Here is an 18,941-nt window from a genome sequence, read left to right as displayed (position 1 = left end):
TATGTTTTATCACTGCTGCATCAGCGTTATGATTCATACACTGGTGGAGAAGCTTCTGAGCAAGACAACAGGAAAGAAGCTAGTTTCTCAACTAGTTGTCTGTTACAGGCATTATTAAAGATGTGCAATTCTCAGGGTTAGTTTAGATGCTTGAAATCCCACTATGCAAAAGTCACCAAATGGAAGAATTATTTTTGCAGTTACAGGCACCTCTTCCCTGTGGCAATACATGTAATAGCAATCTAGATTCTGCCCTCTATACTGCTTTGAAATTGCTCTCACTAAAATGACCATAGATCTCCTCACCACTAAACCACGGGCTTTACCACATCCACCAGACCCTCCAAGTCTCCCTATTTTCCAGGGGACGTCCCTGATTCAGAAAAGCTGTCCAGTTTCTGATTTGATCCTGGAATGTCCGTTTTCCTTGGGGTGTCCCTATTTTCATTGGAGAAATGTTGGATGGTATGGAATTATCCGACCCCTGAGCCGTCTGAAAGCAATTCTGTATAGGGAAGATTTTTTAAAGTTTAATGTCTTATTATGTTTTTATATATGTTGGAAGCTGCCCAGAGTGGCTGGGGCAACCCAGTAAGATATGTGGGGTATAAATAGTAAATTTTATTATGGAATGGGATGTCCCTATTTTCTTCAGAGAAATGTTGGAGGGGATGCATCCACATTGATTTGGACTGCTCCTTTGATTGAGTTGACCAACCTCTCCTCTGTGTCTTAGGTCTCTGTTCTCAACTGCTTCTCTTCCCACTTATCAAATCTCTTATTCAAAATTTCCCCAGGGAGAATCTCCTCTATCTTCCCACTTGCCACTGTGATCCTTCAGGGTTCTGCTTTCCACATGCTGTCCCAGATTTTCACTACTGTCTGTATATTTACAATATAAAGTTATACCTTTCTGTTATGTACTGAGTTGAATAGGATCCAAAATGCAGCAGTCTGATTGGTCCTAGAACAATAGGATTCAGAATGCAGCAGTCTGATTGGTCCTAGAACAATAGGATTCAGAATGCAGCAGTCTGATTGGTCCTAGAACAATAGGATCCAGAATGCAGCAGTCTGATTGGTCCACAGGAGCCACCCAATCCAGCACCAGGTGGAAGTGAATCCGCAACCTGATTGGCATACAGGAGTATCCCAGATTTAGCCAATTATGTGGGGCCCATTGTGTAAATAGTGTATATAAAGCAGATGTTTGGGGGGAACTGCATTTCTCGCTACAATGAGCTGAATAAAGAGCATGAAATCCACACTTGATTCTGAGTATATTTCACTCTCTGTTCTAACCCCTTCTCATTCACATCCACATTCCTATCTCCAGCTGCCCCTTTGGAATTTCCAAATGCTGCCTCAAACTCAATAGCTGTATTTGCATATAACACTAAACCATGGCTTGGCTAGCATGCTGCCCTCTATTGGCTCAGAAGACGACTTCAATGGAGATTAGTTTCAAGTTCAAAGGTTGCTGGCTTGTCATCTTGTACAAACCAGGAATCCTAGTTCATGGCAAACTGTGGTTGTTTAAACAAGCCAGCTTCTAAAACCTCAGGAACCTTCATGCTGAGTTTGACCTGGGATCGCCAAACCACAGAGAACAAATGGACAGACAGACAAACCACCTTCCTTAATGTTTAGTAGATTACACATAATACCCATAATACTTAGCAGGGAGGAAACGGCTGTCACAGAAGCAGAGGCACTAGGTCTCTGCAGGCTAAACAGAAGAATAGTTTGCTTCAGGTTATATATATATATATATATGGTGTGGAGCAAATGCATTTTGTATGCTTGGAAGACTAGAAGTGACAGATTACATATCCAGCTAATTGTGTATAAGGCAACCTACCTCTGCCACCCATGACAAAAGCCCTGACCTTCTTAATTGCTATCATTGTCAGATAAGTGCTCCTAAAAGGTGCATCCTTTTCAAGTGCTACAGAATAGATTCAGTTTTCTCTACAAGCATATCTTATCAGATCAGGTCAGAAGGTCATCTCCTCATCAAGCACATGCTATAGTGATTATATCTGAGCATAATCTGCAACTTAAATAGCCTCATTAAAAAGCTATGAAGTTTATGGAGTGCAAATGTGCAGAGAGTCTATTAAAATGAACACACACACACACAAAAACAAGTAAGCATGATTCTCACAGCAAATTGATTTTTTGTCAATTGTTTTTTTGGCAGGTGCACAAGAAGAAAAATTCAGAAACCATCCTAGTGATGAAAAATTTCTGTATTTTACTATATTCCATTAAATAAATAAGCAGTCTTTGGAGCTTCTTTGAGGGGCGCCCTCCTACAGCCTACCAATTGTGTGTATTTGCCTACAGCATGGAATGAAACTTACGGATCCATTATCACTTTCTGTAAACAGGTTTGCAGTGGAAAAGCTGGCATAACCTTAAATATAGTAGACAGAAGGACATTTTCACAAGGTTGTCCCCACTGACTTCCTTCTGCTAGAAATTGTGATAATTCCGTTGGTATTTTCAGAAGGCGTGTGTGTGTGTGTGTGTAAGAAGATTACATTAAAAATTTCTTAAACTCTTTGTTTAAAATGTACAATTTCTTATTTTAACCCATATTCTGTGTGGGCTGAAAGTCAATCGCATCTTCTGCAAGTGAAGAAAGAAACAGAGTAGTTTCAAACAGTATGTCCACACACATGTCAATTGGGTCCCTTTAATACCATAATTATTATGCCTTTCCAAAAAATCAATACATTTGAAGCATTTCTGTTAGAATAAGCAATGCCGTACTAGAGAAAGGTAGCATATGATCTGTTCCTTAACAATATATGGCCATCTGTCTAAAAAGTTAACTCAGTACCATTCTCACAGCTTAGAATTCTTCAGGAGATTTGTTGTACATCAGTGTTTCTTTGACGACGACACTATATGTCCTTATCAGAAACTTATATTTTAGCAGTAAAGTAAAAAACAAAACAAAAAAACACCTCTGCCTCCAATAAAACATAGCTTTTATACATTATCAACATTTCTGATGCTGAAAACAATCAAAAGGAGAGCAGGATTGCATGGGGTAACCAGTTTTGGGAAGCAGTCTGTATGTGTTTTCCTTGGATTCTCACTGCATCTGCATCATACCACAATTCTGATTATTCTTATCATTATATTTATACTCTGCCCTTCATCCAAAGATCAAAGGGTGGTTTACAACATAAAAACACAAATGTACAATAAGAATAAGAATAATATCCCACATGCATTTAAAAGGCCATAGATTGTTGACAACCAAGGCCTGGTTGAAGAGAAATGCTTTCACCTGGCACCTTAAGATATGTCGTGATGGTGCCAGGTAAGCCACCCTGGGGAAGAGCATTCCACAAAGCCAAAGCCACTTCAGAAAAGGCCCCTTCTTGTGTTGCCCTGAGCTGCTTGAACAGGGATCAGCAAACTTTTTCATCAGGGGCCCGGTCCACTGTCCCTCAGACCTTGTGGGGGGCCGGACTATATTTTGAAAAATATAAATACCCTGCAAGCCGGACCTACAGCTGCCTCCAGACCTGGAGGAGGAATGGACTCTGCACACGCTCAGGAGTGCATCTCAGCACCATCGGCGGCGCCTGCCCAGAGCCGCCTGCGGCTTCGGATTGGCTGCAGGAACTTCCTGCAGCCAATCCGAAGCTGCGCCAGCATCGCTGCCCGCCCAGAAGCCGTGCCAGCATCGCGGAAGTCAGTCCCCGCGCAGTGAGGCGTCCGCAGCGCATGAGAACTGACTGAGCAAGCGGCAGGGTCCGCAGGCCTCATTTACGAGCCAGGGGGGCACATCTGGTCTCCGGGCCTTAGTTTGCCGACCCCTGTGCTTGACTGTCCTAACTGTGATTTATCAGTTTACCTATTTTCCCCTTCCCACGTGAAATAAAAGTCAATTTTCTTTATCTTTAGTCAGTGGAAAAGGTGAGACTCTTCTGTATAAAATGCCATTTTTACAAAAAAAAATCTTCTGTCCCTCCACCATACTGCTAAAAAGCCAGTTGATGCATACGGTTGTTTGCCCCAATACAGTACCAAATAAGGAGCCTTCTGAGCATCTTTTGAGAATGACTAGAAGCGGATAGGCTGAAGCCTTTTTTATACTCTTCTCAAAATTAGAATGGGGATTTTATTTTTAGAATTCTGTTTTATTATAGGCATTGTTCCCTTACTATTTTAAGGAGCTGGAGATGTTTTGTTTATATTCACCATTTTCGTACCTTCTGCTTGGTATTATGCAGAGCAAATGATTTTTTTGAAAATAGCCAAGGACATTAAAGGTAGTGGTTCTTTACTTCAACCATGTGCTGATTTTCAGTCACTTGGTTATATTTGGCATAATTAGCTCCTTATATTTTTATTTTCCTCTAAGTATTTTAGCTTTGTGAAATAAAACTAAGGCGCTCGCTGTCTGAGCAGTGTGCCAGAAGGACACTTTCAATCCTACATGTTGTACAGTATGCAACATTCCCTCGAATGTCAGTCATTATTCTTCCTGACTTTACTAGCAGTTTCTGCTCAAATGTTTTAAGATTAATGAGGCATTTATTCTCAATCAAGCAGCTATGTGAGGATATAGTTTCGCATTCAAGTGCAAGACAGATGAATTATTAAACCTCTTTGGGTCTTTTCATTTCTTGGGATGATGCATCCACCTTTTCTGTTGTTGTTTAAGCAGCGCCATAACAAAGATGGATTCAATGTCACTCTTCTTCTGTCTCAACTATTATATTAGTCACACAGCAAATAGTGCAGAGTTAACATAAAATGTGCATAATCTTATGAGTGGGTGTGACACATCCTGAATGGTGCAGGAGTTGAAATGAGGTGTTGCAAGCTTTGCTGGAGGGAATGCCTGGGGTGATGGCTATAGGAAGTCAAAGTATTCAATCATAGGTAACTTTGGCATTTTTGCTTATCTGCAGCTGTCACTTCTAAATGAACATGAACAGGAAGAGGAGTAAGAGTTAGAAAGCAATGCTTCTGTAATTGTGTTTGATCCTACATATCACGAGTGGTGCTACACACTTGTCTACTGTGATCTCAAGATTTACCTCCTGCCTTTCCAGTCTGCATCTGCACGATGCAATTCAAAACTGGCTAGCACTCATTCAGCTAATTATAGCCTCTAATCAAGTCATTGTTCTTTGTCCAACAGAAGGATAAATATTTCCTTGAAAGCAGGAGCTGATTGCACCAATTCAGATCTCCCTGTTCTTCCTGATGCTACGTTTGCTGGAGGAAAATTTTTGAATGCAATATAAATCTACAGATTTATTTGATTCCAAGGACTGAGTTTAAATCTCTTGAAGTTCATGATGTCAGCCCTTTCGAATTGTCTAGTAGAGTTTTAGACTATAAAAGCAGGTCTTAAAGCGACTTTGGTATCTTCATTGGCAAAACTGAGTATTTTGACTGACTAGAAGGTCATTGATCTGCATGCGTTGCTAGTGTGATCAGAAAGCTTTGCTATAGCTTGAACTAATAAGCCTGTTTATAAAACTGGCTTGCATGTGCTACCAGCAGCAAGGGAAAAAGAATAATTGTTTGTTTCTAGGGCCGAGGAAACATATTTTTTTCTACCTGTTTCCAACATCTGTGCTTTTTGTTGTTAGTTAGTTTGTGGGTTTTTTACTTCCTTGTTCTTCCCCTTAAATATGTCTCGGCTACAAATATTAAGGTTATACTTCACACCAGGGCCGTCTTAGAGGGATCGGCTGCCGTGGCGCGGTGATCCCTCAGCGCCCCCAGCCTGCTGCCTCTCTGCCCACCTCCCTCCTGCGCTGGCCGCCCCTCGGGAGGGGGGGCAAGTGGGGGACAAGGGGCGTGGCGTTGGAGGGGGTGCTCGCGCGCCGGCGGGTGGGGGATGAGGGGCCGGCGGGCTGCAAGCCGGCCACCCTCACCTCCTGGAGCCCCAGCTGGAGTGCTGGAAGGGTGCGCAAAGCCCCGCGCCGCTCCAGCTGGGGCTCCAGGAGGCGAGGGCGGCCGGCTTGCAGCCCGCCTGCCGGCGCGCGAGTGCCCGCCCACCCGTGGGGGTGGGGGCGGGTTGAGGAGGGGGAGCCCGGTATGCCGGCGGGCTCGCGGGGGCGCCCCTGGGGGCCCGGCGCCCTGGTGCGCCGCGCCACCAGCCCCTATGGATGTGACGGCCCTGCTTCACACTGATGATTCATATGTGTAATGCCTGAAATAGCCTGTGCCATTGTGGTACTAAAAACTTAAGTGCCTGGACAACTTTCTTTTGTTAAACAGCTAGTGGAAAAGGATGAGTGATTTATGATTTCTCAAAGGCAGGTTATTCTTTAGAGATAACTGGAGATCTCTCGTGTGTGTGTGTGTGTGTGAGAGAGAGAGAGAGAGAGAGAGAGAGAGAGAGAGAGAGAGAGGAGAGAAGCAACAGAAGCTCTTTTGACACTGTAAGAGAGAGGCAGAATATTCACTGAATGCACCTTGGGGCAAATTATGTATCGCTCTCTCTAGGGATCTGATGAGAGGGGATAGGCCTGCTTCCTGGTAGGAAAATTATGCTGCTTGCCTCAACCTATGCTCCACCTATATTTGTTTTGGGTTTTTTAAATAGCAAATTTAACTAAGAAGAAAAACATATATTCTTTCTTTTTGCTAAATTTACATATGTGTACCGCATATTTGTATATTAACAAACAATGGAGCACAAGGTAAGTTTCCAATTACAGTATATTCTGGCGTATAAGACTACTTTTTAATCCAGGAAAATCTTCTCAAAAGTCGGGGGTCGTCTTATACGCCGGGTGGAAAATCTGTGGTTGAGTATATCTCAAACTCTATATTTTAACTGGAAAAGTGGGGGTCGTCTTATACGCCCAGTCGTCTTATACGCCGCAATATACGGTATCTCTCTTTCCAAAGGAAGCCACACCCTGGTACTGCTGCCCTCCAGAACTTCTCACTGCTTGGACATGGAGTGGAGGAAGCATGAAACAATGGCTTCCACAAGTAAGCTGGAGGGGGTGGGCAACCGTGCACTAATGAGAAAGGGTCTCCATGTTTATTGGTTCTGGATTCAGACTAACAAACAATAGATAGTAGCATAGATCACCCTTGAATTTGAGATTCCAGCACTAAAACAAGTGACCCTAAGCCCAGATTAAGTATACAACATCTCTCCAGGTCTGCGTTCTAATTTGAGAAGGCAAAGACCTTGTTAGTCAAGAAAGATCTGGGTTCATCGACAGCCCTTACCACGCTGAACATATTCAGGCTGCCCACACAATGAAACTCATTTTAATTGCCGTTACTAATACTTACAGGCACCACACCTGTCCCTTCGCTGAAAGAAACCGACAAACTTGTTGCTAAAGCAGCCATGCTGTCTAATTCTGTTCACTGAACTGAACTGATAATTACGTTCTGACTTAAAAGACACCCTGTCAGTTCTCAGGATTGACTTTTGCCATTCCCCCACCCCTTTACACCCACCCGCAACTCTGCAGGAGCTGCAACAAAAGCAGTTTTATAAGTCCTGGAACTTCTGATTGCCTGATAAGGAACCTTTCACAATTTTCTCTGGTGGCCAGCAAGAGAGGAAAAATTCAATTTTGCTTGGAAAGAATGCCTACCCTGCTAAAATGAAAACATATTACAGATACAGAAATTGACTCTGGGCACATTTTAATAGCAATTCACCGAGCAAACACTGAACTACCTATATATGTGAATCACTATTTTTGTAATAATCTGTTCCAAATTGGTATTTGCCATTTTATTTCCCTGCCTTGGTTAATATGCACACCATATCTGCTACCTGCTGTTTTGTTCTTACCAACAGCTACAAGGAATCTAAAAAATAGGGGGAGAAACCTGCTTACATTATCTGCTCCTCCAACCTGTTCACTCTACCTTTCTCTTTTATTTTTCAAAAATAGTAAGAAATTACACTGGTGTGAGAAACAACAATATATTCTAGTGTAGTGAGGCTGATGGGAGGTGAGAGGAAGTCAAAATTTATGTATTTTGAGAAGCTTCTCTATAGTCATTTTTGCTGATGTTTGGCAGTGTTCCCAATTCAAGTAGGAGACAGGATGGCCATCAAAAAGTATCAGAGAGTTTGGGATGGGGAGTGCCAGTTAAGGTAAGCCGTGGGAACACAATATTATTATTACAAAATAGGAAATGCTAGAGGAGGAGGAGGAGGAGGAGGAGGAGGAGGAGGAGTTTGGATTTGATATCCCGCTTTATCACTACCCGAAGAAGTCTCAAAGCGGCTAACATTCTCCATTCCCTTCGTCCCCCACAACAAACACTCTGTGAGGTGAGTGGGGCTGAGAGACTTCAAAGAAGTGTGACTAGCCCAAGGTCACCCAGCAGCTGCATGTGGAGGAGTGGGGAAGCGAACCTGGTTCACCAGATTACGAGTCCACCGCTCTTAACCACTACACCACACTGGCTCTCAAAAGAAAAGAAAAAGAGCAAAGCCTTTAATTTCTGAGCTGTCATCAGGAACTGCCCATATTCTCTCATTACTCTTGGGGTTAGGAATTTGTTTGTTACAAGCTAAATGAAAGCTGAATTCAGCGCCCATCTTGCAAAGAATCTCTGAAAATTGTACATACCGGTACACAGCCTTGCACATGATTGATTCTCTTATAATTTATCAAGTTAAGAAAAAAAATTCACTCAACATATACACAGGGGAAGTTTTGTGCCACCAACCCCTCAGGGAATAGGGAGATGTCTCATTTAGGCTGCAGATAGATTAGACTGTCTATCTCCCCCTGGGAGCAGAAAGTGGTATGGTAGAAGTATTGTTGACTGCAGTGGGCACACTCATCCTATTCATGCCTAGAGTCAAGTGGTTTTACAGGGTTTTGTGGTAGTTTGACCACCTGTTCATTCATTCATTCATTCATTCATTCATTGCCACGCACCAGAGCCTGAATAAGACTTACAATATAAATAGGCAACATATTTCAATCAATTAAATATAAAAAATATGAAACAGATAATCAGTTGTACCACTACCAAGGTAATCACATAAAGGTCAAACCTGCCATTCCCCACAACTACACACACACACACACACACACACACACACATTTTATTAAGCCTCCAAGGATATTCCAAAACTCACCATCATATAAAGGTTTTTTAAAAAACAAAACAAAACAAATTCTTCTTGACTTCTCATCCCTCCTTTTATTCGTTACTCCTTTTATCAGCTGCTTTAGAACACATTTTTTTTATTATCTAAGCCCCGATATCATTAATTATTTCAACAATCCACTGCTTATATTTCAAATCCTGCCTGCGACTGCATGTATGGATGATAGTTTGATATATAATAAGAATTTATTATTTATATTCCACCCATCTGGATGGGTTTCCCCAGCCACTCTGGGTGGCTTCCAGCAAAATATTAAAATACAGTAATTCATAAAATATTAAAAGCTTCCCTAAACAGGGCTGCCTTCAGATATCTTCTAAGAGTCAGATAGCTGTTTATTTCCTTGACATCTGATGGGAGGGCGTTCCACAGGGCGGGCACCACCACCAAGAAGGCCCTCTGCCTGGTTCCCTGTAACCTCATTTCTTGCAGTGAGGGAACCGCCAGAAGGCCATCGGAGCTGGACCTTAGTGTCCGGGCAGAACGATGGGGGTGGAGTCGCTCCTCCAGGTATACTGGGCGGAAGCCATTAAGGGATTTAAAGGTCAGCACCAACACTTTGAATTGTGCTTGGAAACGTACTGGGAGTCAATGTAGGTCTTTCAAGACCGGTGTTATGTGGTCTCGGCGGCTGCTCCCAGGCACCATGTATATGATGCATATTTTGCACTAGGAGGCTTAGTTTCGTCAGAATTGAATATAGGCTTCCAGACTTAACGTTAAATACATTACTTCTGGTAAATGAGCCGCCATAGCCACTGGAGGGGCTGTGAAAATATGTGCCCCAGGCTTTGTAGACTCGTCTACCCATGTACTGTACTATCTGAAACCACTCAGTGCCAGATGTGAAATCTTTTTCAACTCTCCTACCCCACAACTAGAAAGTAAGTTTAGGATTAAAACCTCAATTGCTGCACAGTCCGTTTCTGTTCCTGTGACAGGAAGGTTTCAATTGGTGGTTTCACGACATTTTTAAAAACAATAGCAGAACGGCACTCATTTCCATTAAAAAGAAAAGGGAAAGAAATGTGATGAAATCAGTAAGTATTAAGCTTTCCCATTCTCTGCAGGAAGAGAAACTGAGGTTGAAAACAATGTTCACTCTATATCCACTACTTTGGGAAGTAGCATACACATGTTCACCACATTCCCTATCTGTCCTGTAATTTCTTATGAAATATTGCATTTCTTCCAGCTTCCATCCAAACTGAGAAAACAAATGACCTGGCTGCATTTTAAACTGTTAATGTCTGCACAGCCTGACACTGTGACAATTAGAAAAGGCTGTTTAAGGGGACAATTAAGAGGCTATTCATTGAAAGCTTCTATTATGAAGCCATTTCCTCAGCATGCATGTACTTGATCAGCCCTCTGCTGCTGACAATATCTGTCTGTGTGGCACACTGTGGTCAGAACAGGGTGAGGTGATGTCTAGGAAGATTGCTGGATGAATGGCCTGCAAGAGTAGATTACCTGCAGTGTTAACACAGCAATGGTTTTTAGTCTGGTATCTGGGCATTTGGCATCCACCCTGATCAAGTACATGCATGCTGATCGCCCCTAAGATTTCAATCAACCCCCGTAGATACAAGGGCAGATATTATCGGTAGTCCCACTTTTCAGGGTGAGATGCCTCTGCAATACTGAAAGAAGTTGTGCAGTGTTCAGCAATTAGACAATGATGTCTCATGCCAAGGAGGATGAGAAGCACCAGGAAGTTCTGCAGCTGCTTTGTCTGTCTGGCGGTGGCAGCATTACAGCTGACAGAAAAGCCTGAAGGGGCAAATGATTCATTTCTGATTTTTTTTCTCTCCAGATAAGAGATTAATTGTTGGTTGTTTTCCTAGCTGACATTATACCACATATCTTATTTACCACGTACCAGTATGCAATCAGAAATTCAATTTGAACCATAACAAGATAGTTAAAGCAGAAATAAGAATTCTTCTCTCAGCTATGGTTGGCGGAATGCGCTTTTATGTCCCTTTCACATACGATCAAGAGGTTTAGTTGGGTCTGCACTGTGAACAACTACGAAATAAAATGCATAACTTACTGCTGTCCAGGCTCCTCTTTTACATCGAGAACACAGCCATCTATCATTGATTTCATGGGAAGGAACACCATAGCAACCTATAATAAGAGACAGCCAAGATGATAAACAGATTCTGTACTTCATTATCTTTCTAGCTAAACAGACAAGCTAGCTATTAAAAAAAAGATACTATATTTGCATAGTGTGTGATTAAAAAAAAGTAAAGAATGAGCATTTCTCCAACAGTAAGGTTAGCAGTTGGAAGGTCTGGCTGCTGGAAGGTCACCTATGCTACCAACAGTTCTCATTCCTAAAACCAGCATTGTTATCTTTAACAATCTTTTCACTATGCTAGACTGTCAGCTTTGAAATCCCAATTACTTTTCCAGGTGGTAAAATACAATCTGAACAGTGCAGCAATAACTCTCCATAACAGAGAGCTGGTGTAGCATGGTGATTAACACTGCCGTCTATATACCCTTATTTGAGAAAGTAGCTTAGGAGTTTGATTGTGTAGGCGCCCAATATCAAAAAACCAGGAAAGGGGTTGCTATCATTTTGGGGTCAGCGGGCATGTTTGGAATTTTGAGGAAGTCAACAGAGGCACCCTTGCACCCTTGGTAAGGAGTTGTACTGGTGCCCCCAATCCTTTGCGCCCTTCTAATCGGTGCCTCTTCCCTTGCTGCCGACCAACTAGGGAGGGTCCTCCCCTCGCAGGGCAGGTGAGATTTTTGCATTGCCCTGGGTCTGCACCCTTGGGGTGGGTGTCAACCTAACCAACCCCTGCCAGTCATAAAATAGCAGTCATGGGAAAACACAAAATGGCTGCTGTGGGTGAATGGCATAATGCCTGTCCCATCTAGAGAGAGAGAGAGAGAGAGAGAGAGAGAGAGAGAGAGAGAGAGAGAGATGACCACAAATTGGTGCAGCCACGTCCCCATCAGCCACTACATCAAAGGCACTGGAACAGCTGCCATGCTTGCTCACAGAGATCTGAGTTCAAAACAGATGGGAGGGTGGGCACTCAATAAAATGTGGACATGTTGAAGGAGAGGCTGAGTCAGTGCAAACAGAACTATCTCTTATGCATTGGATGTTTAAGGCAGTATCTCTTGAGACCTTTTGCAGGTGCTACTGGAGGCAAGATTGGTCACAGTGGCGCCCATGGGTACCACATTGGTGAGCCCTATGCACAATTGAGGAGGTCCTCCTCAGTTTCTTTGAGCAGACTTGGAGCCTGCTGCACAGCCTACCGTGAACTGGCTGCCCACCCCAATGCTGCTTGCATGGGAAGCATGACTGCCCCCATGCCTCTCCAGCTGCATGAGGCTGTCTGTCATTCCAGAAGGAGAAGCCCCAGCCCCAGCTGACCAATAGCCTCGTGTGCGTGAGGTTACCTGTCAGCCAGACACAGGGAGTGAGACAGGCAGTCACAACCTGTGAGAGCAGAATTGAGGTAGGTAGCCAGCTCAAGGTGGGTTGTGCAACTCGCCCTGATTCTACTCATAGAAACTGAGCAGGGCTATTTGCTTGTGAGAGCACTCATTCAATATTTTAAGTCAAGGAATTATATTTACTTGCATGGACCTGTACACAACACTTCGCACACGAAATCAGCAGACTTGTTCCATCTTCTTCAATAAAGCCATTGGACGGATAGTTTTCAGTGTTCTCCTCACTATAAATAAAACATATCTCTGGAATAAGTGGTTTTGTCTTTTCTCTGGCCACAAAAGCTTCTCTTTGTTTTGTTGCTGAGCAACTATAGTGTTCTTCATTGGGGTTGTCAGCCTGAAAAACATGTTTGAAAAAGAAGATATTTGCTCTTTTTATTTCACTTGGTAAGTTTCTTTAAATAATAATAAAACCAAGTCGCATTGCTTCTAAAATATCCGTCCCGTGTTTCAGATATTTCACTATTTTGACAGTTGTAAAATTAAGTGTCAAGCTTAAGCAACATAAATTTATTACTCATTTAAATCTTTCATTGCATTCATTTCCTATTACTAAATTTTACAGTTTTACAGGCCTTACACACACATACTGGCCTGGTCCACATGTCACATTAAACCATAGTCTGATGGCTTAACATGATGAGGAAACCATTCCACTTACAGCAGCTCCAGAGACTGAGAAACTCATCTTTGGAGGTGCTACTACTGCTGCCACTTAAGGAGGAATTGCTCCTCAATGTACTCTGCAACAGCAAACTGTATTTGCTCTTGTCAGAGCTTAGTTAGGAGAAGGTATTGGACCTTTGCCTCACCACACTGCACAACAAGCTCTTGATGCATGGTTTTTCCCCTCTCCTGCTGATCATGGATTAAGATAAGAAGCACTTCACATCAGGTTACTGGATGGTGTGTTACACCTGTCTGCTTAGCAACCATCCAGGGATGGGGAACTGCACCTCCAGTATTGTTGAGATGTTGTGGTAGGAATGGAGGAAAGGGAAAAAAGACAGTTTGAGCATTCTGCAACATCTGCCAGCTGGGCAGGGACTTCAGTTCCATAAAGGGAGTTTTCTATTGGGCACCTATAAGGAATTGTGCAAGATTTGGAAAAAAAGATTTGAGAGGTGCAAAAATGTCACCGCTACCAGCCTGATCTAATACAGCATTTTTCTCATTTTTTTGGCATGAATCCTGGGGGGAGGGGATAGCCATTTATATGTGCTTATCTATCACTAGTATGTGGCATGCCCAAAGTGCAGTGAAATGCAGTGGCAAGCACTCTACGGCCAAGCCATAGGAAAATGGCAATTTAAGCGCCAGAAGTCAAGAAAATGCAAAATTAATCATTCCAGCCCTCCATAGTGAGCAGGAGAGCCCCTGGATATAAAAATGAGGTAGCAAAATGAAGAGGCATTGCCCCAGTATGAAAACTGTACTTAAATCAATGCAATTATTCGATGAGGGGACCTTTATGAAACAAATTGTACTCTTTAAAAATAAATATAGTGCAATCTAACCCATCTCTGCATGCTTGCGTAGGAAGGGAGTGTGATATGGGAACCAGCTTTGCATGAACTCCACAGGGTGAGTCCAGAGAAGCTGGATCATACCCTCAGATATGTATAATGAATTTGTACGTCTCAAATATCTGAGTTAATGGAAATCTCCATTCCCTTGCTCTCTTTGTTGTTCTTATCCAACGTATGCTTATCCAATGCTAAAGCTACCAAGCCCTACCACTGAGAGCAGAAATTGCTCCGTTTCCATTTCCTTGCTTTTTGGGAGTTGCGACTCTACCCCTTGGAATCACGGTATGTATTTTGACATGCTAAGTGATGGACCATTTACCATTCAATCCTTTACTTGCTTTAAAAAAAAGAAAAAGGATAGGGGATAAAGAGAAAATCGGCAGTTTTGTCACAAAGCAGCACTCTACAAATATTTGGGTTTCTTTTGTTTATAAATACCTCTCAAACTGTGAAAAGCTTCCTTACCTTGTAGTAAGGCTTGAGGAGTGTGCATATGGCGCAGCAGGGTTCCAATTTGGCAACAGCTGCATTGTATTCCTTTTCAGCAGTGAAATTTGGTGCTCTGTTCTGCCAAAGGTAGACAAGAGGCTTGGCCCAGGACTCCGTTTCTTGTATGTCTTCTTCAGTTAAGAGAGACTCGGGCAGTTCTTAAATGAAAATGACATTTGAAAAGGCTGCGTTCTGAGAGTGATGGCAAGCAGCAATTTAAGCAGCATATAAAAGGGAAGTGGATGGCAAGTCTACATATGAAAACAAACCCACGAGAACAGACGCATTCAGACTGAAGAGGAAGCCTGCACTGCAAAAGTATAAAAGGAGAATCCGCCCTCCCCACGTTTGTTACAGATGCCCGTTCCTGCTAAAAACAATACAAAACACCATGTCAACATGGTTGCCACTAATGAACAAGACTGTATACTGATTGGGGAATAACAGCTCTAATTTGTTGCTATGGGATATATTTTAAAGGGGGGAAAGGGTACTTATGATTTACTTATTTCTGATTAACACCTCCATTATACAGAAGAATTTAATGTTGGTAAAAATGCTGAAGCATCAGATTCCTTCAGACCATGACTACATGCATCTAAGTTGACAAAATACTTTTATAGATTGTTAATGATGAATTATCTTTAATTCCTGCAGAAAAGCTGTAAGCCAATTATAAAATGGCATGTTTATTTTCTTACCAGTATAAGAAAACGTTGCATAGACAAGTTTTCAAAAAGGTTTCTCTCTCATTTGCTTACTGAACAGTTTCTCCATAATGATGCAGTACCTCCCTGCAGCTACCCTTCTTTAATCCTCCATGTCTTTGTGAAAACAGGGAAAGTCTCACAGGATACAGAGTCTGGATAGGGGTAGGGGGTGGAACATTGTGCCGAATGGCTTTGAAGCCTCAACCACTACAAAGAATTTTTGTAATCTTTGTGTTGGCTATCCGTACTGTACGTATCATTTAACAATTTTTCCAAACTTCTAAACACTAAGAGGCCCACATTTCATGCATGTGCCCATGCAAGGATTTGGAAACTGTAGACCGAATAAGCTTGACTCCTGCATTCCCCTTCTCAGCTTTGTGTTCAGTAGAGTATAAAATAAGCAATCCCGAAGACAAGACAACATGCTATCTTTATCTTTGAGCTCTGCATGGGGTTTAGATAATTAAATTTTTCTTACCAGCACAAATTATTTTATATTTAAACTGAACTTCATCAATGCTTTCACAGCCATTTAATGTGATGCTTTATTTTAAGATACAGATTGAGAAACAGGCAAAAAGAAGCCAAAACAAACACATTTCAGTAGGAAAATGTTGACACAATATTGTGTCCAATTATGGAGCCATGGTAATGCTAAATCTCTATGTAAACCATATAAGTGTGTGTATAATTACTTATCAATGCAAGCAGCCACTATTCTCGCACATGCGAGAATATGCTCTGTTATCCTTCTCTCTCCCTGAGATGTGGCCATTGGTTGTTGTTGTTTTCCTTACAGTATTTATCAGCTTGATCTGCTTTAGAAAGTTCATTGCATAGGAAAGTTTAATGAAATACTCTTTTTCTCAGAAGGCCTGTGATGAGTAAAAAGTATATATATATGTGTGACTGGGTCAGGAGAAGAAGAAAAACCATTCACCCACACCCTATCGAAGCAGAAACTGTTGATTACTGTAGTAACTTTGGGAGAAGTAAGCTTGTATACCTAGAGTAGACCCCTGTATGTGATTACTCAGAAGTAAGTCCCATTAAGCTTTAAAATGCTTAGCCCAAAGTAAGGGGGATAGGATTATAGTTCAAGGTTGTAATCCTAGCCCCATTTACCTGGGAGTAAATGGGGCTAGGATTACTTAATTCAACAGGATGTACATCTGAGCAGATATGGTTAGGATTGTACTGTTAGTCTTCTAAGGTAGAGGGAAATTCATTGTTTTCTATACTACAAGGCAGTCCAAGAATGCTATTGAATTGGGATGTCTATTTTTAAAGTTCTACACAGGGTGAGAATCTAAAACAGAATCATAGAGCTGAAAAGCTGGAAGGGTCCACAAAGGTCATCTAGTCCAAAAAGGCAAATGAGGATGCTCCTCTGTGATACACCCCCCTGCTAACATCAGAATTGTAGAACCGCCATTGCCAACCCACAGGCATGTTAAATATGCACACCTGCGCTTCACCAGAAATTGAGTACAGCTACCACCCTCAAGTTGGGTTGAGGCTGGCTTGGACTAAATTGCATGAAACTCCAGGATTTCCATGGGTTAAGGAAGGGTTAACTGGGTTGGGTAGCGATCACGCGCTGTGACAAAGGCAGGATTGTATAGACTTGAAACATGTATCCTAATACAGTTTCGTTCAACTAAGCTACAGTACTACATTTTACAAGAAGATGCAAGATAGTTCTAGATTGTCTCTAAGGTCACGTGCACAGGGCTTCAAAATCCAGTGGTGGATTTTGCACTAGAGCCAGAGTGAACAGTAATGTGGGACATAGGTGTTCATTTGAGTGAACTTTGATATATCCAATGATTTTCAAGCTAGGAAAATTCCACCCAAATGTAGCAGAAGTGCAACAAGAATGCATAGACCTTAATGCAATCTTCTGAAAAAAACTAACACAATTTTGCAGGATGTCAGCATTTGAATTCTTAGTTTGTTTCTTCTTGAATACAGAATGTGCTTAAAATTACCCCAAGCTATGTAGAACTCTTCACCTGTTTGCTGGTGCCAGATCAGAATGATGAAAAACCTACTAATTTCAGTTTTGCAAATTATCTCATCAATATAAATGAATCCTATTTTAAGCCTTGTCTGTCTGTACGCCTGTGCCTCATTTTCCTGAAAAGAATGCACAAGCATGCAAAGCAAAATATGACTCAAAATGCAAATTAAGATCGTCTAATCAAACAACAGTGCCTACGCACAACTTTTTATCTCTAGCGTGGTCGCCAGGTTCCATCCTTAATTATTATTTTTTTTAAAAGAAATTGACAAACAGGGATCAGCCACAAAAGAAACCTAAAAGGGACAAGAATACTCACAAAGGATTTCTATAAACAAAACATCCAATTGTAGATAAGAATAGCACTGAAATAAGTATGAGCCCTATACAGAGGTTATACCAGTACTTAGCAGGGCCTCTGGTGTCTTGCACACTGACTAGTCCCACTCCCAAGCATTCACTGCGGAGCCAGAGTGTGGGGCTAGTCAGAGAGTTTGATGCCAAGGGTGTGGCAAAGGGGTTACACTTTTATCAAGCTACAGCAGGGGTTCTAATAGGAAGGTGTGTTGCATTCTCTATAAAAGGATGCATAATTATTTCTCCTAGCGCTATGAAATTTGGTATAATTTTAGGTACCTTCTATCACATGTGGTGGACGGGCCCAAAGGTGAAGGACTTCTGGGAGAAAATTTATTATGAGTTTAAAAGAGTGTTGAAATACACCTTTTCTAAGAAACCAGAGGCCTTCCTATTGGGCATAACCAACCATGAGATATCCAGGAAAGATAGAGTGTTTTTTATGTATGCCACAACAGCAGCGAGAATTTTGATTGCTAAAAACTGGAAAGGGGAAGAGCTCCCAACAGAAGAAGACTGGCAGATGAAGTTAATTGACTACATGGAACTCGCAGAACTGACTGCGAAACTCCGAGACCAGAGGGAGGAGAAGGTGGAAGAAGACTGGAAGAAATTTAAAGACTATTTGAAAAATCGTGAGAAGTTGGTTTTTTGAAGTGAAATCAGAGAATATAACAGGTGATAGCTATGTAATGTTAGAATAGAATAGTAAATAAGAAGTTAAGATTTTGTTGTTTGTAATTAAAGTTATGAATATTTAAGTAAGTTCATAGAGATAAGATTGGATGATATTTGAATTTGAAGAGTTAAGGTGAATGACTGGAAAATAGTTACAAAGTTACTAAAGTAAATTAGAACTGAACGCTGAAGAGAGGACGGGGGAGGTCCCCCCAAAGAAGATTTAGAAAAAGATTAAGATATTTGATAGTTTGTTTTTGCTTTTTATATTGTTTTTTCCCCCCTTTTTTCTTTTTTTGTATTTTTCTAGTTGTTTGTATTGTTTTTCTGTTATTTTTCTGTTTCTGGAAAATTAATAAATTCTTTATTTAAAAAAAAAAGAAATTTGGTATAATTTTGAGTGAGGGATACACAGCCCAAGCCATTTTGCCACCTGAGGCAGGAACCCTTGCTGTCACCACCTTCAGCTGCCACTTACTGCATGCAGCGCAGAGAAGGCACCTGAAGTT

The 18,941-nt window shown here is 41.8% G+C and overlaps 1 protein-coding gene across 7 annotated transcripts in view; it reads right to left on the bottom strand.

Moving 5' to 3' along the window:
* The window catches only part of KDM4C (lysine demethylase 4C), a 201,777-nt gene that overhangs the window by 72,609 nt on the left and 110,227 nt on the right, over positions 1-18,941 (bottom strand). For 6 of the 7 annotated variants that reach the window (XM_033173902.1, XM_033173901.1, XM_033173906.1 and 3 more), the window contains 3 exons: positions 14,638-14,819; positions 12,767-12,980; positions 11,211-11,287 (listed from right to left, as the gene is read on the bottom strand). In XM_033173902.1, the coding sequence (XP_033029793.1) occupies positions 11,211-11,287; positions 12,767-12,980; positions 14,638-14,819 (473 nt within the window). Of the gene's footprint in view, positions 1-11,210; positions 11,288-12,766; positions 12,981-14,637; positions 14,820-18,941 lie in introns of those variants that run through there. The other variant, XM_033173908.1, reaches the window with a different exon arrangement.

Source organism: Lacerta agilis, chromosome 16, assembly GCF_009819535.1.
Source record: "Lacerta agilis isolate rLacAgi1 chromosome 16, rLacAgi1.pri, whole genome shotgun sequence".
Lineage (NCBI taxonomy): Eukaryota > Metazoa > Chordata > Lepidosauria > Squamata > Lacertidae > Lacerta > Lacerta agilis.
This window is presented reverse-complemented; position numbering and strand designations above follow the sequence as displayed.